This window comes from Melospiza melodia, chromosome 19, assembly GCF_035770615.1.
Source record: "Melospiza melodia melodia isolate bMelMel2 chromosome 19, bMelMel2.pri, whole genome shotgun sequence".
Taxonomy (NCBI): domain Eukaryota; kingdom Metazoa; phylum Chordata; class Aves; order Passeriformes; family Passerellidae; genus Melospiza; species Melospiza melodia.
The window spans coordinates 15,822,971-15,842,014 of NC_086212.1; the positions used below are offsets into that span (position 1 = coordinate 15,822,971).

Consider the following 19,044-nt stretch of genomic DNA (forward strand, 5'->3'; position numbering starts at 1 on the left):
ACCCTATATACAGCTGCTTCAGTCCTGCAGTAAGCGCTACAGCATGATTTAATGGGGGATGCTATAGAACAAAGATGAAAATATGCCAGATGGTAAAAATAGTAATTTCTTTTATTTTTTCTAATTATAGTTTCTTCTCAATGTTTTGTCTTAAATGGAAGATGTTTTTAATAAATTACTCTTTGCAGAGCCACAAAACTTCAACAGTTTAGACATAGGACACCCATGTGATTGATACATCTGGCAACATGGAAATCCTTCTCTCTTATTTAGTCTTTCCCTCAACAGAACTTCTACAGAAACCAACAGATTCCCCTTTGTTTAATTTAGTTCCCTGAAAATATCTTTCTTTTATTCTAGATGCTGCTTGGCACAGCAGTCATGTATACTTAAATGTAAGGTCAAACGGGGGAGCTTGCCTGAGAGATGGGTGTACACGTACTCAGAGATTTGATGCTGCAACTGAAGGAAAGGACTCCAGCCTTGTAGTTCTGGTGTGTCCTGGGCCAGATTTGGCACTCATCCCATTTCTCTTGAACTGGTTCAGCTTGCTAACTCAGCAGCAATCTCTTCATTCTTTTAGTGGCATGCATTCTGCTCAGTTAGCAAGCTGAATCACCTCACAGCAGGGTCCAGCAAATCACCACAAGGTGCAGGAGAAAAGCAGGGACTGCAGAGCAGGAGAAGCACTCTCTTCTCCTCCTCTCAGTACTGCGTTCTCCATGGGTGGAACTTCACTCTGAGATACTTCAGGAAAACCCAGAACTCACCTTTCTGGAACTCTGGACACAGACATACACCTAAGTAAAGAGTTTGCTGATGGCCAATTGAGGCGTAGAGCCATAAGCACTGCCATTACTATGAAGGAGGCCAGGCTGTTACCGTTGCCAGGGGCTTATCACACCCTCCCTGGTGCAGCTCGGGACCCTCCAGCTGAACAAACAGCTCATGTCAGTACTCTCATCTGCTTCAGTGCAAATTTGGAGGGCTCCTTTTATGTCTTCCTCCGTGAATGCTGTTTGGTAAACACAGGCAGACTTTGTCACAAACTGACAGTGAAGATGGGTAAGGCACCCTGTCAGCTCTGTCTGCACCTCCTCCAAAGGCATACTGAAAACTGCATCTTTTTCTTGACATGACTTCCTAAAAAAGTTACTCTAGAACCTGTTCGAATAAAGCTAGTGTCTTAGTCCCTGGATTTTCTCTGCAGAATCGACAGGAAACATAGGCACTTGGTTAAAAACCATAATCAGAGAGGTCTGCAACAAGGAAACTATTAATACAAAAAGAGAAGTAAAACAAGAACTATTGCTCTGCTTTGGTGAAATTTTACACCTGTGCTGTAAGTATCTCAACTACTGTTGCCTGGGGTGAAGACCTAAAATAAAGGACTGGGCAGATAGACTGTTATCATGTTTGTGGGAAAACTCTCCGACTGGGAACGTGAAAGGCTAAAACTCAAACCCGTTAAATAGTGAAAGAGACTTGAGTCTTTTGGGAGAGCTTGATCACAAGAAACGTCTAAGTCTAAAAACAGACAGATTTGAGCCCTGTTTCTCACAACGAAGCAGGATGAGACACATTTCTCCGTGCAACATTCCATGTGGAGAATTCCTGTTATTAGGTGGGAAGTGCAAAAATTTTATCAGGTCGGGATTTTATCGCCTACACACCTGAGGAGGATCAGTCCCACATGAAGCTTCTGCTCCCTGGCATCCCGGATCCTCTCGCTGCCCCACCTGGCACTCGTGAGGCGGCTCTCCGGGCGGGTGGGCGCCGAGCGCGCTGTGAGGGGAGCCGAACGCTGAGAGAGAAGCGGCAGCCGCGGGACGGGGCGATTCCTGGGGGGCGACAAGGAGGCGGAGCTCGACCCCAGCCCCCGAGACGTACAGGGCGAAGAGCTCCTTGCAGGGGCCGTGGGCTCCCTGCAGGCTTGCCCCTCCTTGGCTGCGCTTGGGCGGGAGCCCCCGGCGAGGGGCTGGGGGAGGCGCCTCGCAACAGATGGTTCAAGCCGGCTCCTGGCGCGGCCCGCATTGGCCAGCGACGCGGGAAAGGGCGGGCGGGCGCGCCGCAGTGGCGGCTCCGCGGCAGGGGCGCAGCGCCCACAGCCCAGATCTCTCGCCTCCCGCCGGGCTGCCGAGATCACCTCCGCTGCGGAACGTTGGTCGCCTCTCACGGCTCCAGCACCTGTGAGTGTTCGCCCGGCGAGGCTGCGAGTGCCGCCGCATCCACTGGCAGCCGGCCAGGGCCCCTGGGGCCGCTCCTGCGGCAGGGCGGGAGGCCCGGAGGGCGCGAGGCCCGGAGGGCGCGGCTGCCGCCCGCGCTTGGGGCCGGGAGCCGCAGCCGCCGCCTCCTCCAGTCTAACCGGTGCGCTGGGGAAACGGGGAAAGGCTTCACGGGTGGGAGACGGAATCCATGCCGGGGGAATTCTTATCACCGATAGGTGAGGGGAACCGCTGCTCCCTCTTCCCGCTCCCCCTTTCCCTATATTCCAGCTTCACCCATGCAGAGCCGCTTGTAGTGAGTAATTACCGGGTTTCGGTCCTCGGCGCTCAGTGGAGAGTGGGGGCCGGACTGTCAGGTGGGGAGCTGAGATGCCGGGGAAGTGACTTGCCCAAGGTCAGTCTGTGAGACAGTGGCAAATAACGTCCTGTACTAAAAACTTCTGATTTCTAGCCTTATGCTGGTGTGTTCAACAATCCTGCAAGGCACCAGGCATAAATCTGGCTGTAGGACTATTTTTTTCTCAGAGTTTTTTTTGTTTGTTTGTGTTTTGGTTTTTTTAGTTGATGTTGTTGGTTTGTTTTAAAATCATGTATGGCTGTTAAAGCATGCAGAGGTGCAGCATCTGTGTCATCTCCTTTGTTTTCTCCAACCTTCAGACATGTAAATGGATGCATAAGTGATTATGCTTTTCTGTGACTAATGTTAAACTTAGTAGGAAATTATTGGTAAAAACACCATGTTTTTTTCCAAAACTTTTACCATGGCAATAAATTGGTTTTTTTGTTTTTTTCCTATTAATAGTGAATGTCTTCTTATACCATCAGAGAGTTGTGAAAAGCCTTTAAATTGGTTAAGTGGCAGCTGCATTCCAAAATTAATCTGCAGTGCAATAGCGTTTATTCTCAGTGCATGTAAGATATAAGGCATGGCAGGCCGTGCTTTTAGAACTTATGCACTAGAGTATAAAGTGGTTGAGTTCTCTGAAGGATGCAACTGGAGTGTTTGTTTTTGTGCTAGCTATGTACATAGCAATTCTCTTTCCTTCTCTCTCTCCTCTCCAAGAATAATTTCAATGAGTTTGCACAAAAATATTCTGTAGTTTATCCCCACTAATGTATGGTTTTTCTTTTGAATTTCCCATTATGTGAAAGTAAAACTGACACCAGTGAGCATATATTTTAGATTTAAAGTATTATTAGAGTAGTCAGAGTCAATCCTTTTTATAGACTTTAACTAATCCTTGCATTTCATAAAATTTTCTAAAGCAGTGAAACTGAAAAGCTTAAATGTGCTGTTCAAAAGCCAAACTGTCCTTGCTACCATCTCAGTTTACCTTATCTGCTCCTCTTGTTTTTTTTTGGAGGTGGGGTGGGAGGGAACATGAGAGAAGTTAAATGCGCAAAATGTTAGTGTAAGTAGGACGGCTTTATTTTTAATCTCTGTTAGGTGAACTCTGTACACTCTTCAACACAAATCATGGAATTGAAGGCCAGGTTTCCAGTATCACAGGGTTCCCCTAGTGTGGATATTTTGTCATTTGCATTTGGAGGGGTTTGTAGGTGTTTGTTTTAGAGTCATTCAGAAAATAGAGTGTTGGTCTCAAGTCTTTTGTTGGATTTTTTTTTTCCCTGGACTTGGATATTTGAAAAAAAAAAAGACACTTTTAATTGTGCTTGTGTTTTGGCTATATATTATTTGATGGGCTTTTTAGTTTTCTCTTTTTTTTTTTTTTTCTTCAATAGATTCCTTGCAAGAAGTCTTATTTTGGGTAATTTCTAGCTGAAAGCATTTGTCTGTACTGCATAAACTAATTTGATTCGTTTCCCCTTTCACTACCAGCTTCTCCATAATTTCTTCTAAATGGATAGGAAAATGTCTGTAGTTTTTTTTTTACCTAAGTAGCTGATATTATTTCATTAAACAAAATGTTAAGTTGTAATGGATGATGTTTTGCTCTGGCTATGTTTTGTTTTTAAGAAAGTCTATGTATTTCACTATTGTGACTTCCTCTTGAGCATTTCTGTTATAAGGATCTCAGGTTGGAAGAGTTATGGTTGCTTATCTACAAACGGTAATTCAAACAGACTTGGTGATATCACATTTGCAAATATAACTGATTTATAAATGAGTAAGCGCCTTCTGTGCTGTGAGAGAGAAGGTGATAGAATAAAGCAAACACTTTGCTGTGTAATAGAAATATGTATTTTTGTGATGCTCGATTTAATATCTAATGTCAAAAAAACTCTACAACTTGGTGCAAATTTATATTTTACCTTCCCTTCAAAATTGTTTTTAGAAGTAATTAATTTGAAAGCCAGATATCTCTAACTTACTTGTAGATACTTGCTACATCTTCTCTACGGACTAGAGAGCATAAAGTGCTGTAAAATTATTAAAAGATTTTTAAAACAGCTGTAACTCCTCAGTGAAGCACAGTATTTTTTTCACTTTTTTCCTGTTAACATACTTCCTTCCGCCATCGGAAGATGCTGTCTTACTGTGAAATTTAGAATTGAGTGAAAGTATGATAACTTCTAGAAGCGCATCAAAGAATCTTGGTTAAAGATTTCAGTGAGATCATACTGCTGGGTAGAATACTCCATGCCTTTGCCAATTTTCGTCAAGAGTGGATAAAACCTGCCTTTTTAGTCGTCTCTTGCAGTATTCTTGACAGAGTATGTTCTCATTTTTTATCAGTATGCTGGGTTAGTTTTTCAGGCTGGAGTGGACATAATAGAGAATGATATATAGGCTTACATTTTTGAGAATATCTTGAGTTTAATCTAGTACAAACCATGATTTAATTTGAAACCTGACAAGCTTAATGAGTGAGATTTACTTTGTCTTTTTTTGTTTGTCTGGGTATTTTTTGTGTGTGGTTTTTTGGCTTTTTTTTTTTTTTGGTGTTGTTTGGGGTGTTTGTTCTTTTGCTTGTTTGTTTCTTTTCCTGTTGCCCCCCACTTCCCATTTATATGAATTTCTTATACACTTGGATTTTTGTTTAACTTTTGGAAATTGTCTGAATTTCTCCATGTAGTTTGTTGCTGCTTAACTGCTTCTCCACTGCCTGTCCCCATGACCCTTCCTCACCCTTCATTTAAATGGTGTGTGGGAAGAAATTCTGAAATGATAGTACAAGTTCAATAAAGGAGGATTTCAGCTAATTAGTGGCTGACCTCTGTAGGAAGAAAAAGGATGTGTAATATTTCTGAATTCTGTAAAAATGTTATTCTACTTTTTATTTGTTCTTTTGTATTTCTGTGTGTGTTTTCTAGCATTAGTTCATCTTTCACAGTAAAATCAGAATAGCAGCTCTAAGTTCAGTGAATTTAAGCCATTTGTGGAACTGAAATAAAAGTTCTGATGAGTAATCACTAGTACTGATTAGCCATATTTAATGGATTGTTGCGAGAGAGTGTCAAAATAAAGTTAATCCATCAGGCTATTAGTTGTTGCTAACTTGTATATAGTATGCTGAAATGAAGGTTGCAACTTTGTGGTGATGGTAAGCAACTGTAAATATCAATATGTAAGACATGAATGGTCTAATGTATCAAGAAATGACATATGTGTTACATGAAATTTCATTGCTTCTGAAAGACGTATTCCATTTAGAAATGTGCAGCACCTTATTTCGAGTTTCTGAAAGGAAAAGATTTAACTGTCTTTCTTATTTGAAGATTTTAGGCAGCAGTCATTGTGAAACACTGAAATTACTGATCCCTGAGGTAGGAAGCTCTGTAAAGAGTGTAGTTCTACTGTGATCTGACAGTTCTGATAATCTCTGTAATTGAGTCATTGACTATGACTCTCCAACTTAATAGATTAAATTGCTGTATATAAGAACTTGTGATTTTGAGTAGTATTTGGGAAAGGAAGATTGTGCATCTAAAAGATGCTGAGTTGTGTCAGAAGCTGATGTTATTTTCAGTGTGGAAACTGAATAAGGAAAATACCTTATGGGTTTTTGGTATCTGAAAGTCCTGATCAATTGGCCTGTTATATAGATTTTCTTAGATCTTCTTATAGATTTATTATTTTTCTTTTGAATTCTGCCTTTGTGGTTGAAGTGTTAACAATGTAAAGTTCTTTATGCATCTTTATTTGCAATTACCTGCATGTTACTCCAGAGTTTCTGCCTTTCAGTGGGCAGAAAGAACACAATCAAAAAGGACGGGAGTGTGTTTTAGGGTGGGTTTGCTCTCTTTTTATAATTTTAATGTAAGGATCCTAAACTTGTATATTTTACTACTGTGACTGAAATATGCAGTCTAGGAAATTGCAGCTTGCTTCTAAGGAAAGTTAAGGTGCCAAAATACTAAAAACTAAAGTTTCAATACTTCTCCAACAACATGATAAGAAGACTAGTACCTAATTTTTTATTTTCCTATGTATTGCAGTACAGCACCATTGAAGGACTTCTTAAATAACTGGACTCCTTTGTCATCCATTCTTTATTGGAGGAAGAAGTAGTCAATGTGGAAGACTTGAGTGGTTAAGAGAAGAATGATATGTTTCTGCTCTTAGAAAGCTTTTTTTCCATAGATAATATGTGCAGAGACAAATTACTTTAAAAATTTAACTTAGTTGTGCAGACGGAAGTGTGAGACAGTATGGTTGCCATCAAAGACAGCACTGCAATGTGTCTTCTACCTTCTAATTCACTGGGTCAATCCTCATCTTTTGTAGGATATCTAGCAGTATCATGATGCAGTGGTGTCTGTGATCCAGTTGGGGTCTTCCAACTGTTTCTGAGCCTAGCACACTAATGAAAGTGGAGACATCTGTAAGAGTAGATAAATGAGTTCTAAGTAGTACATCTAAATCTCTACCTAATAATCTGTCTTTAGTCATACTTGTTTGACAGTCTAACTGTAAGATTAAAGCAATCATTAGAAATTCTATTAAATTACCTTGCCTGTGATATTTGTATGGGTTATTTTCTTGGTACTGTCTGTTGGAGAGCAGACTTGCAACCAGCAGACTTAGATACAGTACAAGATCCTGTAGGTTCTGTAGCTGTTTACACTATGATATTAATAGTGTTAAATTACCAACATCAGCAATATTAATTGATTTTTAAATTCAGACAGTGACATTTGTTAAAATGATCATTAAACATGCAAACAGCCTATGTACAGTAAAAGATCTTTGGGCCCTAACAAATGGTAAATGAGAAGATTGCAGACTGTAGAAAATGTAAATATTCTTTTGGAAGTTGTTCTGTGGCAAGACAAAAATATTCCCCTCTAAGCACAAGAGGATTCATTTTCACCTCTATAAAAAAAGCTGGAGACTGATTTGCATACTTAATATGTGTGTTGGTGTCTTCCTTTCTTTCGGGCACTGCTGTTGAATTGGAATTTGTCCTGCTTTTATTAGGCAAGTAGTCCAGCACTTCACTCTAGAAAAATGGTGTAGTTTCAATTTGCTCCTCTTGTAATAGTCTTGAAAATTTTGAGACTGTCTTTTAGTTTTTAACAATTTTAGTTCACTTGTTAAGTTGTTTTCCATCAGATGGCTAACTGTAATACTAACTTACATGTTTAATTGGTGAATGCATTAACCATGGCTTTAGGGAAAGACTTAATCTAGTTTCAGATAATCCTTGTGATTTTTACTCTTCCTGTCTCTAGTAGATTAAGGATTTGTGGTTTCATCTTGGAGTACTAACATTGCTAGCTACAGATCATAAAAACTTCAACAATGTCATGCATTTAGAGTAGCTTATTATCTAGAATAATTTCTCAGTATATTTTATAGCTTCTGCGCCAATGTTCTAAAGTGTGAGTATATATTTCAGCCAGTGCCATTTATCTCATTAAAGGTACAGCTGAAGTTACTGTGCTATCAAACAATAAAACTGAGTTCATCCTGCTTTTATCTTGTAATATGGGTGTAGTTTGCAAAGAACCAGATAGCCTTGATAGTAAGTAATTTTCAAAATTGTAAAAATAATTTTCAGATACCTCAAAATTTTTTGCCAGTTTTTGTAAGAATGAAGATGTTATAATTAAATCAATTAAAAGAACGGTTATATTAAATTTAAAAAAAATATTAAGAATTACTGGAAGCTTTAACTTTTAACTATCAAAAATGTTCTGTGACTACTGTGGTGGATAAAGCTAAGTTAGTCCTTTGTTTTAATTACGTGTGTGAAAAAATTTAATGGCGACTATGTAGTAAGGAAGTTTTATATCAGAAGCAGAGAAGCTATTAACACTAAATTTGAGCTCTTGATTTACATGTTAGTGGATGTTAAGCAGCTTCATCCTCATGACCTAGTGTGTAGTTAGATGGTATTCTGCATTTCACTTCAGGCAGCCTCTTAGAGCAAGATGGTTGGCACTGAGCACCTAACATCCATGGGAAACCGCTGTTCCAAAGTGGTTTTGATTTAAAACAAACCTAAACCAAGGTCAGAATTTTCCAGTATGCTGATTATCCTTGCAGACATGTGTGCATAGCAACAAAAACTGAAATATCTTTTTGGTACTGGTGTGTAGCATATATGTTACTAATACTAATGAACGCAGTGTAGTTATGTGGTGTAGTATTAAACAAAATTTTCAGTTGTGCTTTTGAATTTAAACAAATCCCCAAATCAAACCTGAAATGAAATTTGAAAGCATCATAGAATAAGGACAATTAAATGTCTTTCAAGCTTCTGGTCTCTGTTTTTAAGAAACCTGCTCTGGATTTATCTCACTGACTCGGTTAATCTGACTCTTGATCAAAGTCTTAATTTTTATTTTTTGGTGAGAAAAGTCTCACAATTAGCAGATCAGGATTTTAAAACACTGAACTACAACATGCCAGTTTTTATACGCTTGGTTTCTGCTATTTCCTGTCCTTTTCTTATACGCTGTGAGAAAATGAACTGTCTAGTTTTGATTTATTTTGCACAACACAAACTAAGCTTATTAAGTTCAAGTCAATTAAAATGAAATGTTTGAGTGTATGTCAGCTTCCCAGAAAATTGTGTTTTGTAATCCTGCACTTCACTATTCTGACAAGAATCCTGCGCTTTACTATTTTGAAGAAATGTTTCCAGTAGAGGAATCAATCAGAAGAAATGAATCATCATCTGTGGGGAGATGGGGGAGAAGGAAAAATAATGTCATCTATAAATTAATTTAACTTTGAGTGAACTCCTGCGACCTCTAGAAAGGTTATAACCTAGAATAGACCCTGATACTGCAAAACAGTGTTCAAATTGTTTGTTGTATTCACCTTCTGTACTTTGCTGACACAGAAAGGAAGATCATCAGCTGCAGAAGTAGCTTCCTTCGAACCTTTGATCCCAGATTCTGTTCCTGTTTTACAGTAGCCTTAGGAAGAGTGTCTGGTTCCTCCTGGTTAAATGTGTTTCGAGTGTTGTACTGTGTTCTGAAGGAAATAGTCCAAGTTTACTTTTTTAATTATATTGTCACTAAAGAAAGAACTGTTATACTTGTTCTGTGTTGTCTTCTTTCCTTTGTTAGCATGTATTCTGTAGAAACCAGTAATAGAGAAGTTACTGTGCTTCAAGTGGAAACCTCTGCAGAAGATGTCAACTATTCTTTGTGGTAGGAGCCTTAAATGTTGAGTTCAAAGGTGAAATTATTTACTGCAGATAGGAACTTGTTTTATTTCTAAAGTAGGATTTAATCATGATACTACAGTAATCCTGTTCATGGTGTGTAAGTTGCAGAAAATGCAAGGCTGAGCTAGAAATCACTTCAAGTACAATGCAGTTCACTGCAAATTCTTCTGATCTGTCAGACTTCTACTTGAGTACCTTGACTTTTCTTTCCTTCTTTAGAAAACCTCGTGTGACAAATTCGAAGTAGTTAGTCTCTTTAAATTACAGAAAAGGTGAGAGAGAGCGTGCCACAATAGCCACTTTCCTAGCTATGTTCATGTTTACATAGTTGAGGGGCACATTATCCATTTCTACCTTACTAAATAGGCCAATGATGTTGCAAAATAAGGTTTCAAGACCTTATTTTGGGGTGGGTTTATAAGCAGCATTATCATGCGTGTACTGAAGGTGGTGAAAACATATTTTGAGCAATGGAGTATCTCAGTTTGTATCAGCAGAAATTGGAAAATAACTTGGTGTGTATTTTCTTGGTCTATTTAAAAAAATACCTTTTTAAGAATCTCAAAAGTAAAGATATCTGCTGTGGCCCAGAACTAAGTAATGCCCTGGCCTAATCCAATATTCTTATTCTCATACTAAGGCAGTTACAGCCTTAGTACAATGAGCTATCAAGCTCATTGTATTCTATTGTTGCAGCTGATAATAGGCACTTTAGCATGTAAGAAAAATACAGATGTAAAGAGGTATGATACTGAGAAGTCCCCATGGCTCAGTAAGTTCTGCAAGTTGTACTGAGTTTACATGTCACAATTAGTAACCCTTGATGGAATTTCTTTGCCTATAAATGAATGTTTTCACTAAATTGAACCTGTATTACTGTTTTGACAATTTATGTTTGGATTGCACTTTTCACAAAGATTCTTGAAGCTTTCTTTTGGGTGGCAGTTTGCATTTTTGAGCTCTTTGTTGAGTATGGATCAGTAAGGTGATATGAAGAGAAGGTAACTTGAAGATGTGTGCGTAACTATGACTAGAATAAGATTGTTTGGGGAAAAAAAGACAGCTGAAAAAGAGAGGAAATTCTTAGAAAAATGGCAGGTTGAGAGATAACATTTCCAATGAAAGAAAACAATGATTCTCTGTGGCTTAGTTTTATAAAACCAGTAAGACTCGTTAATTTAAAACTATATTCTAAGTCCCATGTAACCTTTGTATTCAGAAGCAGCAGCATTTAGAATTGCTTATCTGATGACCTCTGAATGTGTTTGGTATATTATGAAGGTCATTGTGTTAAGTTGGAATGTGATGAGGATTTCTTTGACTCTTAGTAGGCCTAGAACTGAGGCACTTAATAAACTAATTTCCCAGGAAGCCTTTTATGGGTTGATTTATTACTGTATTGTAAAAAGATGTCTCAGGAGTGTAATAACATTTAGCTGACTATAAATTTTAGATGTTACTGAACATTCCACATCATCTGCTGGAGGATGGGGGGAGAACAAATTCCAAACAATAACACTAAAGCATATGGTGTGGAAAGCATATTGTATTGGGGGATTGTAGCAGCAAGGGGGTTTAGACAGTGGAAGCTGCTACCTATTTCCCAATAAGCATCTCCTGTGGAAAAGCTGCCTAGGTAGGCATTCAGGCAAAGCAGTCTAGTCCACACACCACACTCACCACAGCTGGCTCAGCAAAGAGAGGCAGAAGGGCCTTTTGTATGATAAGTTGCAGCAAAGGTTTGTTCCAGCATGCCGAAAGGGAATCGGGAGCAAAAGACCTGGCTGTGCGTTGTGCACGAGGTTGAGTACGGGTCGGGGGCAGTGATCTGAGGGCATGGGGGCGGCACGAAGGGCGGGGCAAAGGCCATTGGCCTCCAGGGAAGACACGGCCGGCCACCAGGGATATCACAACCCGTGAGGAAACAGGGGAAGGAGTAACCGCGAGTCTTAGGAACATACAGGGAATGTAAACTGGGCTGGATCACAGTGTGGCAAGGTTCCATGGGGAAATCTTGTCTTTCAGCCTAGGTGGTGACTCTATGGTATATTCTTCCAGGGCAAGGCCCTGGGGATTTCCCTGAAGGGTTCAAAGGATTCCACAGGATGATTTGCTTGGTGATTCTTCTGATGTCTAAATGCTATTACGTTTTACATCATCTGCTCTAAAACCCTGTGCTGCAGAAATTGTATGTTCATGTGATTATGAAGCTAGACTGAATAGTACTATGGAATGGAATTTTGTTAAAGGCTGATTTATTATTTTTCTTTTTAAATTCTGATCTTGATGCAAGTTTTGGCAAGAGAACTCATGAGCCATATTTCTGTAGCTCTGTATGAAGTGAAGAAAAGCTTTAGGTTTGTAAGTTACTAATGCAGGTGTTAGATGTCTCTGAATTCTAGGTGAGCTACACACTTGTAATAAAAATTTTACTACAGAGTATTAAAGATCTCAAAGTGCTTGCTTAAATCTATTTATTGTTTTATTCTGTCTAATCTTGTTTCAAGGCCTTAAGATCAATCTACTTAAAAAAAGTAAATCGACCCCTCTGGTTTGAAATACATTATATGGGATTCTTGATAATTTATGCAGACTTTCAAAATCCTCTTCCTTAGGGCAGACTGATGCATATCTGTGGGGTACTAACAGGTTCTAAATGTTTATTCAGTATTACCAATTCTTGCAGCATTTGGGCTATTGGGCTTCTCATGTTAGAGCTGCTGAGGTATGTTGTTTATAAGAGACTATATTGAGACGAAATACTTATATGATGTTATTTGGGTGCTGATCAAACTCATTAAAGCCTAATGTTTTGGGTTTTTTCTTAACCCACATGACTTTTTTTTTAGGTTTGTGTCGGCTACTTTCTTGCCAACCTTGTTTTGGAGGAAAACCTTTGATGTTTAGTATTCAGTATTTGTGCATGTATTTGAATACTTAGATTCAGAACCATTTAAGTTGTATGCGTGTGTGTAGATGCTGTATTTCAATTCATCAAAATAATGTGACATCAGTTAAAATTGGTATGAATCATGACAGACATGGTGCCCTGGTATCTAAGATACGTCAGCATGCTGATAAGTTACGTGCTTTCCTGCTGTGAGAACTGGTTGCTGTATTTGATTCTTTAGCCGAATACAAACTAAATTAAATCTGCAGTGACCTATATTGTGCTATAGCTAATGACCCAGTTAACCTCTGGTTAATTTTCTGTCTCTTGGTGTCCTGGGAACAGGGGCATGTTTATTTCAGTAACCACAAACCTTTAGAAATGTGCCATTGGCATTTATCATTCCAGAGCTCTGTGTTTTAACAGAAATTAGCTAATGGGCCATGGGGGTCTGCAGAAGTTTTAGAATGCCAATGAGGAGCTTTCTTTCACTTTTCTTCCCTCCTGATTTACATGACTAAGCTTTTAGCTTTTCTTGATTTTGTTTTTGTTTCTTGAGTATTGATCTGTCTCCTGTGGAGGAAACAAACTATTTGCTTAAAGTGCAGGAGGACATTACTACTGGCAGCTTCCCAGAAACTCCCCTCTTTTTCATGCTTTAAATTAAGCTAGAGCCAGTACAGATGTTGTTAGGGAAGTTTGCAGCTGATGCAATTATATTATTGAATGGATGTGTTATGCAAATAAATCTGAATATAACCATAAAATAATAATGAAGATCTTGTCTAAGGGTAGATCTGAGTACTGCTTTTCTGATGTAAATGAGATTCTCTGGCACCTGGGTGGGCTCATCCATGAAGTATATGTTCTTTTTAAGGAAGTGAAGTGATACAATAATCAGCTAAAAAACGTGGAATTGTTATTCACACCCATTCATAGTAGCAGTTCATACTGTATATGTTACAGATCTGTTAAGTAATGCATAATTCAAAACAACCTGAGCATTTTCTGACAATTAGAACATCGAGTGCTTACAGGGTGAAGCCTTGAGAAACAGCTGTTCTAGAGCCAATCCTTTCTGTGCTGCCTGTTCCTTGAAGTTTTTAGCAGAAATTTCTTTTGGAGATAAAATCCTTACTTATTTTTTGTTTTACCTGTGGCAGCAACAAGAACAGCTAGAAACAACTTCTTGAATGCTCTGCAAAAAACAGACAAACACTTCTACAGCAATCCTGAGTCCTTTGTTGTCTGTGTAGAGAGATGGGTTTGGCAGGGGAACGTGGAGCTTTGGGCTGTCACAGGACACTTGTTCAGACACTTGTTTTGTTTTGGGACTTTTTATGACATAAGAATCACTTCTTGATGATCATATGTTACAAATGTGCAATATCTAGAGGGACAGGAGAAATTTCCATTAACAGATTCTTGGGAACTTTCTCTGTTCAGTCAGGTGGCTTCGAGCACCACACCAAATAAGCAGTGTCTTTGCGCAGTGTATGCCATGGATATGTTCTGCAATTTTGCTCAAGATCATCTATCTACCTGCACCAGCTGGAAAGAACTGGCATTCTCTTTTATCTGTCCTCATTTCCTTGTTACCTGTAAAACAAATTGAACATAATAAAAACATTTATCCTGAGACAGGACTGTACAAGTGGTGTTGTTTGCTGTGAAACCACTGCCATCTAGATGGGACTTAGCATATATCCTACCTGGTGGTTAAACTGATTTTTTTTCCTCTATTTTAAGGGCATGTACGTAAAAGATCCACCACACTGAATCCTACTGGGCACTGCAGCCCTTCTCCTTTTCATAAAGGTGAAAAAAAGAGTGAATCTGTAGAAATAATACTAAGTTGTGGTTTCTTATGTTGTTACAATGTGGCTTTGTGCCTAAACTTAATTGACGAAAATGTGTCCTGTATTTTCTTGGGATATTTGGAGGTTTTTTGGTTTTTTTTCTTATGGCAGCAGAAGATGTAGAATATCAGCCTCTGTCTTGTTTTGGTTTTCTTGAAAATTAAGTTGAAACAAAAGGAATTTTAAATTGTGAGATATTAAATCCCTCTCTCTTTATTGACTGGAGCATCTTGAAAATGAGAACTTTTTCTGTCAGTCATCTGAGAGTACAGGGAGTTCTGTGTATAATGGCAGTTAAAGTGCTCCACAGCTTAGTCCCTGGTCTTTCTTTTTATGAGCTTATTCTGTCAGGGTCTGTTAGTTTTGGTATTGTTAGCTGTTTAACAGGATTTCAGATTCGATGGTGGTCTCCATGGGTCCTTTCCCTATTTCAACTCTGAGTATTCCTACTGCTAGAGGAAAAAACCAGCTGTGACTGAGAAGATTGGAATTACACACAGTGTAATTCCCTTATTCATAAATTTATAAGAGAATTGCTTTTCTTGGTTAGTGGTTGAAAAAAGATTGCAAACTTTTAAAAGGGCTTGGGAGTATGCTTTTCATATGTTTCAAATGCTGAGCTCAGTGATATCCCTTGTGATTAAAAAGAAATCAATGAGAGTAGTTATTCCTGTATAGATATATCTGATGTTTCTATTAATTTGTACAAATCTGCAGTTGCTGCTATTAAGCCAAGAACAACTTTTTCAGATCGAAGGCTGAACCTTAATTCCTTCAAGACCATGTAAGAAAAATATACTGTGTTCTGGTTTATGTTCTCCTGTGGTATGTGTTCAGGTTAAGTTTTGTGAGTAAAAGTAATTTTGCCCTCTTGTTGATGGGGCAGTCTGATGTCATGCATTCATTTATCACAAGTAATTTCTGAGTACCTCACAATGCAATGAACTGTGATTAACTTTTTGAGGTGGAAGTAGGGAAGCATGAAAATGACAGAAAAAGGAAAATGTTAGAACATTTCTGAAATAGTATTTCAGAAATTCTCTCCACTGAATATGACTCTCATTGCATGTACATTAGCAAAAATGGGAAAAAAATGTTTTGAATTATCATCGAAGATTTCATATACTACTTGATGAATATCATAATAAATAATATCTCTATCTGTTTATAGAAAAGAAATTATCTCTGTAATGGTCCTAATTTCAGTTACCTAACTGAACTTGTCGGAGACTCTGCTCTTGTTTGATTTCTTTCTTCAGTGCACTTTGACACTTGCGGGAGGGTTAATTGCCACTGCCTACATTGTGGGCACCTGAGGACACTTTAGATACTACCGCTGTTTGTCACAAAGGACTGAAAATACTTTGCATAAATATTCTGTAATATAGGAATGGTGTGAAGAAGCTCATCTCCAATATTTGTGCTTGAAAGTAGTTCTGTTTGAAGTGTAAACACTAATGGAAAAAATGGTGTTAATTTGAGACTAGATTTGTATTTAAAAGGCAAATATGTAAAAAAAAAAAAGTTGAGTTTTGATTTTTTTAAACATGACTGTAAGTTGTCTGTTAATGACATTCATGAATTAGTTGTTTAACCCAATGGATATAATTTCAAAAACCTTCCTCTCAAAAGTGAAAATGTAAATTGCCATACAGCTTTAGGGGTAAGGACTACAGGAAGTTAGTGCTGGCTGTTTATGGGTACTGATTCCATTACTATACCCACGATTTGAGTACATATTTAATGTATTCAAATCCATCCTGTTATGGTTTTCTTTTTAAACAATATACCTAAAAACTCTGAAACAAAGTACCAAGCTTTTAATTGTCTGCCTCTTTTTCTCTTTTCTCCTCCTTGTGCCCCCTAATTGTTGTGAGAAGGACAACAATTCATCTGCCAACTAGTTTTCAACAGAGTCAGAATTCAAGTAACTTCTGTCAATCCACTTTTCTTTCAGGAAGAATTTAACTAGACATTGTGATCTCCCCAGGTACTGTGGATGCTTAAGACTGAAAAAAGAAACTTCCCTTATACCACAGTGTTTTCCTAAACTAAGTGCAATGCTAATGTCTTTTTGAGAATGTTTATAGAAAGAATAAAGCATGGCTCTGTTGAATTTTATTGAATTAGTTTTTGTTGTTTCAGGCCTTGAATATATGTAGAATAATTTGGATTTTTTTTTTCACCATCCAACTGTCTTGATGCCTGCAAATGTCACTCTGCTATAACACCCAACTGGCCGAGTAAAACTCTGTGAAGATAATAAGAGAGGCAGCTGTTAAACCCATGAGTTTAATACCAAATTGAATCTACTTATGGCGGGGCAAGAATAGACTATGGTATTAATTTGGAGTCAAGTGACTTTAGTAGAGTTGTACTGGGATAATTCAGTAGGAAGAGAAAAGGCATTTAGTCTTGCCTCTTTATTTCTCTTTGAAGATGTCTTGTTTCCGTTAGCAGTTTGCAGAGACTAACTGTGTGAAGAAGAGATCCAGTTTGTCAGCTTGGGGGAAGGGGAGTTTTTTATGTGGAAAGAAAAAGGCATTTGTTCATTTTGTGGGTCTGACATGTTGGCTATCCTCAGATACAGGTCTGAAAGAAAAGTGGCTGTTGCCCATGCATTTGTTACTAGAGACTGAAAAGTGGAGAAGGAGGTGAGTGTGTGGAGTTAAAAGAAGGTAGCAGAGATTGGAATAGGATGTTTCTTCTGAAAGACATGAGAGAAGGTACACCTCTGCACATTTTATGCCTTAGAGGGAAAACTAGAAGGAGTCATCAGAACTATGAGCAGATATGAATATGAAGCTGAGCTTTTCCCCAGCTTGAGAATAAGGTACAATACGTGACATTAAAAGGAAATACTGCAGTGCTAAATAAGATATGAGTAGGGTATATACCTCTTAAGTGACTCATCTGCTATGACAGTTCACAACAGTAGGAGGTTTGTCAGATGTATGGCACAAAAAAAAAATTCAAAATGAGTTTGACAGTAATGCTGAAGTCATTAGATGCAAACTTCGTCTGCAGGTGTAAATTGATAATTTCTAAAAATGAAGAAGAATGATGGATGTCACCTGTGTAAGTTGGCATGCTTTGGCTTAACATGTATTACCAGAGTGATAAAGGATTTCACCTTTTTCTGTTTACTTGTGCCTGTAAATTTATGGAGTATTTCAGATGAGTTCCAAGGATAACATGCAACAGTAGAGTTCACTATAGACTAATTTAAAATGTGTACTGTTTCAGAAATTCTTCAGTAGGTGCTTGGAAATTGAATGATGATATATGCATTGCTAGACACAGCAAGTTTTGCTTTTCAGTCTCTCTTTCATTTAGTCGTCTCATCTGTTAAAAACAGCACTGTGTCTAAAGAGAAAGGATCAGTGAAAGATGACTGGGACAAATTGCACCATCTGTGGCACTTGTAGAGGTGAATTTATTTGATTGCTTAACCAGGTGCACATTTGTTATGCAAGAATTACAGTTATTACTGTGCCTGAGGGCCGTCATTTGAATGAAATATAATACTTATATCGATAGCAGAAATAGCGAATTATGTGCAGGATCTTTAGTCTCATTCAGTACAACACTGAACCCAGGGACTAGTCTTAAAGTAATCTGCAATATTGTTCCAGTGAACTCCAGGTAGGAGTAAGTTAAATCCAGTGTATATATTTGTCTACTGAGGTAGCAAGCAAGTTAGCCACTCACATCTTTTTTAATGGATTTCTGATCTTGTTGAAGTTGAACCATTCATCTGAACTTTCATCCTCCATGAAAGGGGAAATGTTTTAATGTCCATTGGACAGAGATGAATGGGGCCAATGTGCTTCAGAAAAGTAATTCATGAGACTAGGGTGTGATGCTTTAGGCCAGAAAGATGCTTGGCTTTGGAAGGGAAATGGAAACCGCAGCACAAGGAGCTTGATGGTTTTGATGAAGTGGATTGAAAGTATCAGGAGATAACAGTAAAAACAGAGAGACTGAACTTCACAGGGCTATGGATCAATGTAAGCTGTACTAAGCAAAATACTGGAATATGATTTGTGAAGCATCCCTAATACTGGCAAGGGGATGAACTGAATAATCTAATATGGGACACCATACCCTTCATTTTGCGCTATCTGTAGAGCTGAATAGATTAGTGATAAACAGTTCTTCTTTTTGCTTTATTTTTGTGCCCATGAGTTTGCTAGCATGTTTTAATAAAAAGCTGAAGTTGATCTTACGTACTGTCTCAGGCTTTAAACCTGAATGTTTATGCTGCCTTCTAATACTACCTCAGAGGTGGTGTTCATGTATTTCTGAGAATATCTATGTAAAGGTATAGGCCTCGTTGAAGAAATGTGTATATTGAAGTATCTCTATTTGCTAATTTCAGGTGCATTTTTCCCTTTCAAGGCATCTGAGTATCTTTGTAAAGATATGCGAAGCTACAATTAATTGTCAAAGCCTTAATGGTGAAATTCACACTGCTCCAGAAC

The 19,044-nt window shown here is 38.3% G+C and overlaps 1 protein-coding gene across 5 annotated transcripts in view; it reads left to right on the forward strand.

The window, feature by feature from the left end:
- Positions 1-2,084: 2,084 nt before the first annotated feature.
- Positions 2,085-19,044, forward strand: part of SULF2 (sulfatase 2) — an 84,344-nt gene continuing 67,384 nt past the window's right edge. For 2 of the 5 annotated variants that reach the window (XM_063172696.1, XM_063172702.1), the window contains exon 1: positions 2,085-2,189. Coding sequence is in view for 1 of the 5 variants with exons in the window: in XM_063172704.1 (XP_063028774.1) it covers positions 2,416-2,443 (28 nt within the window). In the remaining 4 variants the exon portion in view is untranslated. Of the gene's footprint in view, positions 2,190-2,326; positions 2,444-19,044 lie in introns of those variants that run through there. The other 3 variants (XM_063172707.1, XM_063172700.1, XM_063172704.1) reach the window with 3 other exon arrangements.